Source organism: Rhinopithecus roxellana, chromosome 11 (assembly GCF_007565055.1).
Source record: "Rhinopithecus roxellana isolate Shanxi Qingling chromosome 11, ASM756505v1, whole genome shotgun sequence".
Classification (NCBI taxonomy): Eukaryota; Metazoa; Chordata; class Mammalia; order Primates; family Cercopithecidae; genus Rhinopithecus; species Rhinopithecus roxellana.
The window spans coordinates 135,401,077-135,413,183 of NC_044559.1; the positions used below are offsets into that span (position 1 = coordinate 135,401,077).

At 46.9% G+C, this 12,107-nt stretch overlaps 1 protein-coding gene across 4 annotated transcripts in view; it reads left to right on the forward strand.

The window, feature by feature from the left end:
- Window positions 1-12,107, forward strand: part of LRRC20 (leucine rich repeat containing 20) — an 87,869-nt gene that overhangs the window by 32,942 nt on the left and 42,820 nt on the right. For all 4 annotated transcript variants that reach the window (XM_010362842.2, XM_030941287.1, XM_010362843.2 and 1 more), the window contains one exon: window positions 10,219-10,368. In XM_010362842.2, coding sequence (XP_010361144.1) covers window positions 10,219-10,368 — 150 coding nt within the window. The remainder of the gene's footprint in view (window positions 1-10,218; window positions 10,369-12,107) is intronic.

Consider the following 12,107-nt stretch of genomic DNA (forward strand, 5'->3'; position numbering starts at 1 on the left):
CCGGGCGCTCTTGAATTCCAACTGAATGTTCTCTCTTGGATTTTGCTCCTTCTGCCCTGATTCTGCCCACTGGTTACCTTTCATCAGGCATTCATCAGAATTAACGAGATAAGCTTTAATAAAGGACCTAAGCGATTTGAATAAAAGGCTTCTTTATTGACACAAAGTACTGTTCTAATTAGAAGTTTGGGGACATACAGTTTGGTCTTCTTACAATAATAATTATAATTAGGAGGATGATTGCGGCTTGTGTTTATTGTACCGCTACTGCCTCCTGCAAGGATCTTTCTGTTCCCTGCTGCAGCCCAGGTGTCAGTGGCTGGGGCTGCTAGAGAAAATCTGGCTGCTGTCTCCATGGTGCTGGAGGAGCCTGGCATTGCCCCTTGTAGCCAATTACCCACCACGCCATTCCTGACCCCTGTCGGGGTCTGTGACCGCCAAAATGATGCTAATCATTTAGCACTAAATGATTCCAATGCCAGGAGCCTTCCTCTCTGAGCATTCATGCAGCAAGGGTGAGGCTCCGAGAAATGGTAGAAGAAGGCAGAGCTCAAGGGGGGAGTCCCAGAGGGGTGACAGCCCTTTGCTCATGCTGTGGCTCACTCCTGGGTTCCCTTCCCTCTCTCCTTTTTGTCTGTAGAACTCTCATCCATCCACCTGAATCTAGGGTGACCCTAAACATCCCAATCTGCCAGTGATGGAGGAGGGATTCCCCAGGATGAAGGACTCTCAGTGCTAAAATTAGGAAAGTCCTGCTTAAACTACCCTACTGGTCACCCTACTTGAATCTTTGGTGTTGAATCTTTGCATTCAGATTTTTTGATCCCATCACTGTATCACAATGACCATATGTGACCCCTACATTATCAACACCTATCAACACCGGCCTCATTCTCCTGCTGTGAGGATAACTCAGGTTGTTAAAGGAATTAAATGAGTTAATATAGAAAAAGTGCCTAGAACTGTGTCTGGCACATAGCAAATATTCAGTGCTGTTAGCTGTGTTTGTTTTATTTATTTATTTATTGAGATGGAGTCTTGCTCTGTTGCCCAGCCTGGAGTGCAGTGGCACGATCTCTGCTCACTGCAACCTCTGCCTCCTGGGTTCAAGCAATTCTCCTGCCTCAGCCTCCTGAGTAACTGGGATTACAGGCATGCACCACCACAACCAGCTACTTTTTGTATTTTTGGTAGAGACAGGGTTTTATCATGTTGGCCAGGATGGTCTCGAACTCCTGACCTCAGGTGATCCACCTGCCTCAGCCTCCCAAAGTGCTGGGATTACAGGTGTGAGCCACCACGCCCAGCCCTGTGTTTATTAACTTGAATGGGACCTTTGAGATCACCAGCTCAGCCTCTGTCTGGTTTAGGAATTCTCTCTGTGGGGACCCTGCCTGACCATGCGCCTTGATGCAGTCCTCACATCCTCACCCAGGAGGCTTTTCTTTATGCCTTGATGAGCTATGTACTGTCTGTGCTGAGGACCCATAGAGAATGAGACCTTCTCAATGACATCCCACAGCTCCTTGAGGACAACTCTCTCCTGTCTACAGCCTGGATCTTCTCTTCTCTGGGTGGGGCCCCCCTTCCCTAGTGGGACCTGGCCCCCAGCCACATCTCGGCTGTGTTCTGTGGCAGCAGTGCTGTCTGTTCCTATAAACTCAGGGCCCAACATTGAACTTGGGGCTTCTGGGGCTTTTTCCTTCTGCAAACAGGGAGAATGGGTATAGATGGTGCCCAACCTCCGAAGGAGACCTGTAGAGGAATTTCCAGAGGACAGAAGGTGACTGGCTCGTGCAGAAGGCTGTTGGCCCCTTCCTGGGAGGCACTGAGGGCTCTGAACTGGAAGGGCTTACAGGAGTTTGTAGTCAAGACCTCGGTTTCTCGTGAGGGAGCTCAGCATAGACTCCCTTTCTCTGGCCTGGTTTAGGCATGTTTTTGGCTCAAGGGGGCAGTAGAGTGGAGTGGTTGGGACCCCTCGCTTCTTGATCCACCTAACCTGGATCCAAATCTCCCTGTCCTCACTTCTAGCTGTATGACCTTGGACAAGTCACTTTATTACAGTTTCCCGTGTGCAGAGGGGATAGTTCGTACTTATATAGCACATGTGAAATAGTAAATGGTGTTGTTTATGGTTATTCCCATCCCCCGTGCGTGGCATGCAGTATATTGCTCCTTGTGTACAGATGGGAACATGACTGGGTAAGGATGAGATTTGCTCCTGGATCTCCATTTTCTTGTCCCGGGACCATGGAGAACTGTTCTGGAGATCATGGACCACTCTCCTCCCAGCAGGGGTGAGAGTCCACGTGCTGTGTTAGTGGCTGGCGATGGGGCTGGGATGAGGGGTGTTTGCATTACATCCCAGCAGGGCCCTTCTGTGGAACTCCTGGATGACCTTGGCCGTCGGTGGCAGCCAGGCTGTTCTGGGTAGGAGCTTCGTGGTGCACCCCTGTCACATGCATCCCGGCCTCTGGTGGGCGGTGTAGGGGTCACATAATGGAGGGAACAGATGGAATCCCTGGGGACACAAAAAAAGTCACAGGATACAGTGCAGATCAGTGCCCGGCACACAGGAGGGCCTCAGTAGCTATTTGTGGAGAGTGAAAGGAAGAAGCAGGTGTCGGAGGTGACATTCCAGACCCTCGGCATCCTCTAGTATTAAGAGAAGTGTGGTCTTGCGACATGTCAGTTGGCCAGATGAAGCCGCAGAGGGCTTGTATGTTGCTTGTTTTGTGTGTGTGTGTGTGTGTGTGTGTGTGTGTGTGTGTGTGTGTGTTTGTTTGTTTTGAGACCGAGTCTCATTCTGTCACCCAGGCTGGAATACAGTGATATGATCTCGGCTCATTGTAACCTCTGCCTTCCGGGCTCAAGCAATTCTCCCATCTCAACCCCCCAAGTATCTGAGATTACAGGACACGCCCCCTTACCCGGTGGATTTTTGTATTTTTAGAGAGATGGGGTTTCGCCATGTTGGCCAGGCTGATCTTGAACTCGTGACCTCAAGTGATTTGCCCGCCTTGGCCTCCCAAAGTGCTGGGATTACATGCGTGAGCTGCCATGCCCAGCACTTGTATGTTGCCTAAACCAAAGACTGGAAGGGTGGGTGGTGTGAGGCTGGGATGGTGTGTGGATGGCCCAGGTGGCTGGAATGAGACTGTGGGCTGGACATTTCTGGGCTGATCTACTCCAGGAAGACAGGCTGCTTTGAGTACCCTTGGAAATAACTTGCATGGTTTTATGGCTTCTTCCTCCTTTGTAAGCACTTTCTCTCCCCACTGTGGGGAGTGGTGCTGCCTGAAAGCTCCTATTCACAGCTCTGCCCCAGCCCAGTGCAGAGTTCCTGTGTTTCTTGGGTCTGCTTTTCCCTATTCCCCTCACTGACGAAGAGCTGGCTGCCCTCAATTTATCTGTGAATTTGCCAAGTTATTTTTTCCAATAAAAGTTCATTTTAGCACTTAGGGAGCATGAGGCAGGTGGATCGCTTGAGGCCAGGAGTTGGAGACCAGCCTGGGCAGCATGGTGAAACACTGTCTCTACTAAAAATACAAAAATTAGCAGGGCATGGTGGCATGCACCTGTAGTCCCACCTACTTGGGAGACTGAGGTGGGAGAATCACTTGAGCTTGGGAGGTGAAGGTTGCAGTGAGCCGAGATCGTGCCACTGCCCTCCAGCCTGGGTGACAGAGCGAGATCCTGCCTCAGAAAAATAGCTAATTTTATGATACATTAATTTTTTATTTAAAAAGTAAAGTATCACTGTATATAGATACTTGGCAAATGGTTTTATATAAATATATAATGGTATTTTACTTTGTATAAAGTAAACAACCATGAAGACTATAATTTAGTAACAAATTGCTCAAAGCATTTGAAATAACCCGGTTAGCATTCTGGTTATTTTTCTTTCTATTGTCTTTCCCAGGCATGTATCCTTTTATACCTAATTGGAATTACAGTGTGCATATGCTTTTTATGTCCTGCTTCAGAAAAAACTCTACGCTCTGTAACATGAATGATTCAACAAGAGAAACAATCAACACACCTGGGTTGATAATGCTATTTAAGGAGCTCTACCAACATTTGGGAGAAAAAAATGCCGCAGCTCCAAGTAGAAAAATAGTGAGACATGAATAGAATTTTCCACAGGGGAAACAAATGGTTAATACTTATTTTATTTTATTAGAGATAGGGTCTTGCTCTGTTGCCCAGCCTGAGTGCAGTGATGCAATCACAGCTTACGGCAGCCTTGAACTGGGCTCAAGTGATCCTCCTGCCTCATCGTCCCGAGTACCTGGGACTACATACAGGCACCACCATGTCAAACAAATTTATTTTATTTAGTTTTTTGAGATGGAGTCTCTCTGTCATTCTGTCACCCAGGCTGGAGTACAGTGATACAATCTCGGCCTCCTGGGTTCAGGCAGTTCTCCTGCCTCAGCCTCCTGAGTAGCTGGGATTACAGGCGCCCGTCACCATACCTGGCTAAATTTTGTATTTTTAGTAGAGATGGGGTTTCATCATGTTGGCCAGGCTGGTCTGAAACTCAAGTGATCTCCCTGCCTCAGCCTCTCAAAGTGATGGGATTATAGTGTGAGCCACCACACCCGGCTGTATTTTATTTTTTGTAGAGATGGGTCTTGCTGTGTTGCCCAGGTTGGTTGTGAACTGGCCTCAAGTGATCCTCCAACATAGGCCTTCTAAAGCTTGGGGATTACAGGTATGAGCCACCATGCCTAGCTGAAAAACAGTTAATTAACCATGAAAGATAATCAGTCTCATTATTGAAAATATTGCAAATTAAAGCAGGGATACTATTTCCCTTGATCAACTTAGCAAGACTTTCTTTTCTTGTTAATGATCCTTTTGTTTGTTGGATAGGTTACATGTGAATTGGCATAAATATTCTGGAAAGCAATTTGGAAACACATCAGGAGCTATATATTTGTTTACTAATTATGTTTTTTCCTTTGTAAATATCTTACGTCCTTGTCTTCTCAAGTAGTCTCAATTTTTTCTTTATTCAATTATATTGAGTAGTTTCAGTAATAAAGATGACTCTGTACGCATCCTATTTACAATCCCTGTTGCTGGCTTTATTCTTTTTAAGCTTCAAAGTGTTTTCTGTGTTTTTAATGCAGTTAGTTTTTGATCTGTTCCTTTGTGATTCTGTTTTACTCCTAGATTTGGGAAGTCATCCTCACTTAAAAGGTTGTATAAATGTTCAATTCTGTTTACTTTTTAAAATTTGGTTTAAAAAATATTTAAAGTGTAATTCTATCTAGGATGTATTTTGATTCTTAGATTGAGTCTTTCTCAAAATTGTTAAGGGGTTATTCTGGCATCAGTTGATTAATCCTTCCCTCTCCAGTTTATTTGTGAAGACTCCTTTAGCATTTATTATGGCATTATTTCTGGACTGTATTTTCGGAACTATATAATTTCTTTCCATGTTCTATTTTCCCTTTTGCCCTCTGTTTTAATTATTTTAGACTTATAATATTAGTTATAACCTCACCTTTTTTAGAGGGTCTTGCTTATATATTTCCCTAGCTGAACTTTAAAACCATTTAGTTAAGGTTTAAAAAAAAAAAAAAACCTTGTGAGGATTTGGGTAGTAGTTACATTCAACAATCTATAAATTAATTTCTTTAAAAAACCAGTGTTTCAATATTTTCACTTGTCATCAATGGACATGTTATATCTTCACATACAAAACCATTCTTAAAAATGTCTTTGTGGGCCGCTTGCCGTGGCTCACGACTATAATCCTAGCACTTTGGGAGGCCTAGGTGGGCAGATCACTTGAGCTCAGGAATTCAAGACTAGCCTGAGTAACATGGCAAAAACCCAACTACAAAAAATACAAAAATTAGCCGGGTTTGATGGCATGTGCCGGTAGTCCCATCTACCCAGGAAGCTGAGGTGGGAGGATGACTTAAGCCCAGGAGTTCGAGACCTCAGTGAGCTGAGATCGCGCCACTGCGCTCCAGCCCGGGCGACAGAGCAAGACCCTGTCTCAATAAGCAAAACAAAACAAAACCAAATATCTTTGTGAACTTTTCTACTTTTTTTTTAATATTGGTCAGATATATTTTTCATTATGCTCATTTCTCTATAGTATCTTTAAAAACTGTATTTTCTTGCTGGCGCATAGGAATATCATTGCCTTTCCCATGCTTATTTGATTAGCTGCTTTGCTGAGACCATTTTAATTTATGTTGCTTGTCAGATGACTGCCTTGAGTTTCTGAGGTTATATAGTCATTTCATATGCACCTAAGAATCACTTTGTTTTCAGTGTCTGTGCTTTCTATTTAATTGGCCAGACATAACTTGACTTTTCTTTTCTTTTCTTTTCTTTTTTCTCTTCTTTTCTTTTCCTTTTCTTTTCTTTTCTTTTTTCAGACAAGGTCTCACTGTCACTCAGGCTGGAGTGCAGTGGAGTGCAGAGGCTCACTGCAGCCTTGACCTCCTGGGTTCAAGCGATCTTCTTCCCACCTCAACCCCCCAAGTATCTGCAACTCCAGGCACACACCACCATGCGCAGCTAGTTTTTAAATTTTTTTGTAGAGACAGGGTCTCACTGTGTTGCCCACGGTGACAACTGAGTTGTCTCAAACTCCTGGGCTCAGGCAATCCTTCCACCTTGGTCTCCAAAAGTACTGGCTTACAGATATGAGCCACCACGCCCTGCCTGGCAAGAACTTTCATGATGCTATTCAGGGATACTGGTGATGAAAGGCATCCTTATTTTGCTCTTTGTTTTAAAGGGAAAGCTTCTTCCATTTCTTTGATGTTGCTCCTGGGATGTATGATGAGATCTGTCTACTCCTACCCAAAGGGACTGGTGTAATTCACAACAACTCCAACAAAACTTCTTTCCAGCCCTTAATATATCTGTCACAAAGCGCTAGAGGGCTTATTGTTTGGAAGTATTACTCTTTTTAGAATCCCTAGCTTGCCTCAAACTCTGAGCCCACAGTGCCTGTTTGCTTCCAGCTCAGCCCTTGCTCTCCCTCTTCTGAAAGCCTGACTTTTGGGACCTTGTTCCTCCCTGGCAGGATTTAGCAGTCTCTCCTGCCAACCCCACCTGCTGATAGAAGAGCTGGTGATTGACATCGGACAGCCGCAGGGCTGGGTTACCAAGTGCAGCCCTGGACCAGAGGAGGCATTAACAACACCCCTATAGGCTGCCTGGCAGAGGAGCCCTGTGGACCCTCAGTCATCTGCTTTTGCCCTTTTCCCACCTGTCCTTTTTTTCCCATGAGTCTGCTGGACTTCTTGTACTATGCTCTGGGGGTCTTCTCAGTCCACTGGGAAAACAGCACAAAAAGGGGTTAATACAACACAGGGTGAAGAAGTCTCGTTCGCATTATATGAGGCTCAGCTCCTGGAACAACTGACTGCTTAGGACAGTCAGAGAAGGCTTCATGGAGGAGGTACATTTGAGCTGGGTCTTGGAGCAAGAGAATAAATCTGTGAGGCAGATGAGGGAGAAAGGCTTCAATTGTGATTATTTCCATGTATTTTGTGTTATTGTTGCTGTTAGGAATAGAATCTTTTAAAACCGTATTTTACTGCTGGCATATAGAAATATTGAGTTTCGGCCGGGCGCGGTGGCTCAATCCTGTAATCCCAGCACTTTGGGAGGCCGAGGCGGGCGGATCACGAGGTCAGGAGATCGAGACCATCCTGGCTAACACGGTGAAACCCCATCTCTACTAAAAAAAAATACAAAAAACTAGCCGGGCGAGGTGACGGGTGCCTGTAGTCCCAGCTACTCGGGAGGCTGAGGCAGGAGAATGGCGTAAACCCGGGAGGCGGAGCTTGCAGTGAGCTGAGATCTGGCCACTGCACTCCAGCCTGGGTGGCAGAGCGAGACTCCGTCTCAAAAAAAAAAAAAAAAGAAAGAAATATTGAGTTTCACATGTTTATTTTGGAGCAATTTTCAAAGGCTTACAAGCCTGGGAGAGCCTGGCCTCTTTGGGAAAAGATGAGAGTTTTCTGAGAGATAAATGGGGTGGTGCTGTCAGGGTCGATGAGTGCTGCTGGGTGGGAGGTTGGGGGCTGACTGGACACCAGCAACAGGAGTGACCCAAAAGACTTCTGGGAGAGATGGGATGGAAGCTGGCCTGGAAGCCTAGAGAGGCTTTAGATCGAGTGGGAAGAGGAGGTAAAGTGGAAGGGGAGGACTGCTACAATATTTGTAGCATTCCTGCTAAATATCTTCTAGGTGCTTTGTTAGTCATTATTTTACTACATTTAATTTTTCCCAACAGCTCTCCTAGGCAGATGATGGTACCTTCATTCTACAGTTAAGGAAACTGAGGCTCAGGGAACTTGAGTGACACCTTGATGAGCTGGACAGACTAATTTCTGAACCCCTATACTTTTAGTGTCTGTCTGCTGCTGTATATATATCTGTCATCAATATAATAATATATATAATTATATATGTGTATATATCAGCTTTATTGAGATATAATTCACATGCCATACAATTCATCCAGTTAAAGTGTACAATTCAGTAGTTTTACTATGTTCAGAGTTGAGCAGTTGTCACCACAATCCAATCTTAAAACTTTTTTTGTGTGTGTGTGATAGTCTTACTCTGTTGCCCAGGTTGAAGTGCAGTGGTGTGATCTCGGCTCACTGCAACCTCCGCCTTCCAAGTTCAAGGGATTCTCATGACTCAGCCTCCCGAGTAGTTGGGATTGCAGGCATGTGCCACCATGCCCAGCTAATTTTTTTTGTGTGTGTGTGTGTTTATTTTTAGTAGAGATGGGTTTCTCTGTATTGGCCAGGCTGGTCTTGAACTCCTGGCCTCAAGTGATCTGACCACGTCAGCCTCCCAAAGTGCTGGGATTACAGGCATGAGCCACTGCGCCCAGCCCAATCGTAGAACATTTTTATTCCCCTACAAAGAATTCCCCCACCCCCCATCCCTTGCAGCCCTGGCATTCACTAATCTCCTTTCTCTCTGTATGCATTTGCCTGTTCTTGACATTTCATATAAATGAAACTGTACAATATTCCAGACTTTGTAACTGGCTTCTTTTGCCTGACATCATGTTTTCAGGGTTCAGCCATGCTATAGCTGCTATAACATACATTGGTACTTCATTTCTGTTTTTAAAATGTTTTTTGTGGGGGAGACAGAGTCTTGCCCTGTTGCCTAGGCTGGGGTGTAGTGGTGTGATCTGGGCTCACCGCAACTTCCACCTCCCAGGCTGAAGTGATTCTCATGTCTCAGCCTCGTGAGTAGCTGGGATTACAGGCGTGTACCACCATGCCTGGCTAATTTTTTTATTTTTAGTAGAGACAGGATTTCGCCATGTTGGCCAGGCTGCTCTCGAACTCCTGGCCTCAAGCCACCCACCCACCTTGGCCTCCCAAAGTGCTGGGATTACAGGTGTGAGCCACCCCGCCTGGCCACTTCATTTCTTTTTATTGCTGGATGATATTGCGTTTCATGGAGAGACCACATTTTGCTGATCCATTCCCCAGTTGGTCGACATTTGGGTTTTTCCACTTTCCAGCTTTCAGGCGGTTGTGAATAATGCTGCCAAGAACATCCACGTGTAATGTGTTTTTGCATGGACGTATGTTTTTGTCTCTCAGGTATATACCTAGGAGTGGAGTGACTGGGTCATATGGTAACTCTGTGCTCTGTGTTTAACCATTTGAGGAACTGCCTGACTGTTCCGTGCAGCGGCTTCCCAGCTGCTGCTTGTACGAGGCTTGCCTTCAGTGTGACAGGACTAGGAAGAAGATCAAACCATAAAGTCTGTGTGAATTGCCTGTTTTCAAAGAAATAGACTATTGTAAAGCACTCTTTAGACTGCATCTGTGCTGTTGAGTCTTTGTTGATTCTAAAGGGACTTGTGGATTTTGCAGGGTCTTGAGGGCACTGCTATGAATGCCAGTCATCTTTGTGCCAGCAGACACGATTCTGGCTAGCAGACTGTGGCAACAGAGACGGCGCTGGTACAAATCCTTAAGTTCAGGGTGCAAGGGAGGGATAGGTGTGAGTTAATGCCTGTGAGGAAGGCTGCTGGAAGACAGAGGGCAGGCTCTGAAGCCTGGTCCTGGGGAGACAGGTGGGAGGGCAAGGAGGCTGGAAGGGGGCATGGAGGTGGGGTCCATGTGAGTCTGGGACAAGTTCTCAGGCAGCTGTGGCTGATAACTCTGGTTTGTCTTTGTCCTTTGGCTGCAGACCTGGCCGAGTGCAAGCTGGTCTCCTTTCCCATTGGCATCTACAAGGTCCTGCGGAATGTCTCCGGCCAGATCCACCTCATCACCCTGGCTAACAACGAGCTCAAGTCCCTCACCAGCAAGTTCATGACCACGTTCAATCAGCTCCGAGGTAGGCCCTGGTCAGCTCTAGCCGGAAGGGCATGGCCAGTCCTCATCCTTCAGGCTCTGACCCTGTCTGGGGAGTGCCACCAGAGCTGGTCCCTGGTCAGTGACACCATGAAGTCAATCCCATGGGTAGACTTTGAAAATGGACCTGTGTTCTCTCTGCAGCTTGGAACTCTCTAGGTCACTTCTGCCTCTAGCTGGCTGTGAAGCACATTGACCAAGGGTCAAGGGTGTGGTTCTTGGAGTGATTCTCGTGTTCTGAACAGACCAGCGGGATGTTTGGGTCCTGTGGCCCTGGGAGTCATTATTTCCCAGTAGTCTTGAATGAGCCCCCTTCTCACCTTCCAATCTGGTGTTGTTCTCCTGTGTTGCTGTCTCAGTTCAGGAGTGAGAGATGCCAGGGATGTTGGCATTTTCTTTCTTCCTTTTTTTTTTTTTTTGAGACAGAGTCTTGCTCTGTTGCTCAGGCTGGAGTGCGGTGGTGCGATCTTGGCTCACCGCGGCCTCCACCTACCAGGTTCAAGCAATTCTCCTGCCTCAGCCTCCCAAGTAGCTGGGATTACAGGTGTGTGCCACCACATCCGGCTAATTTTAGTATTTTTAGTAGAGGTGGGGTTTCACCATGTTGGCCAAGCTGGTCTCAAACTCCTGACCTCAGGTGATCTACCCGCCTCGGTCTCCCAAAGTGCTGGGATTATAGGCGTGAGCCACCACGCCTGGCCGATGTTGCCATTTTCTCTGCTGGGCATATGCAGAGCACGTGGATGTAGGTGCTTGGCATCGAAGTGGCAGGAATCCAGCAGGTGGGCCTCATAGATGCTCTAGAAATAGTTCCTCTGGCTGGACAAGCAGTGTGCCTTGACTGCTGCAGTGCCTACCCTCTTCTCCAGAGAGCAGTCCCTCCATCCTTCTATGAGAGGTCACTGCTGCTCAGTGACCCATGTGGCAGAGCTGTGGCGTGGGCGCCTGTTGCACGTTTGTGAAAGGGTGGAGTGGGAGAATTGCAGAGGGCACAGGAAGCCTAGGGGCGCAGATCCTGCTTCATTCCAGACTCACATGGACACTAACTCCATGCCCCCTTCCAGCCTCCTTGCCCTCCCACCTGACTCCCCTGGACCAGGCTTCAGAGCCTCTGTCTTCCAGCAGCCTTCCTCACAGGCATTGACTCATACCTGTCCCTCCCTTGCACCCTGAACTTAAGGATTTGTACCAGCGCCGTCTCTGTTGCCACAGTCTGCTAGCCAGAATCATGTCTGCCGGCACAAAGATGACTGGCATTCTTAGCAGTGCCCTCGAAATCGTGCAGAATCCACAAGTCCCTTTGGAATCATCAAAGACTCAACAGCGCAGATGCAGTCTAAAGAGTGCTTCACAATAGTCTACTTCTTTCAAAACAGGCAATTCACACAGACTTTATGGTTTGATCTTCTTCCTAGTCCTGTCACACTGAAGGCAAGCCTCGTACAAGCAGCAGCTGGGAAGCCGCCATGCAGAACGGTCAGGCAGTTCCTCAAATGGTTAAACACAGAGCACAGAGTTACCATATGACCCAGTCACTCCATTCCTTGGTATATACCCAAGATATGTAAAGACATACGTCCACATTGCCAGGCACGGTGGCTCACGCCTGTAATCCCAGCACTTTGGGAGGCTGAGGCAGGTGGAGCCCCTGAGGTCAGGAGTTCGAGATGGCGAAACCCTGTCTCTACTAAAAATACAAAAATTAGCCGGGTGTGGTGGCGC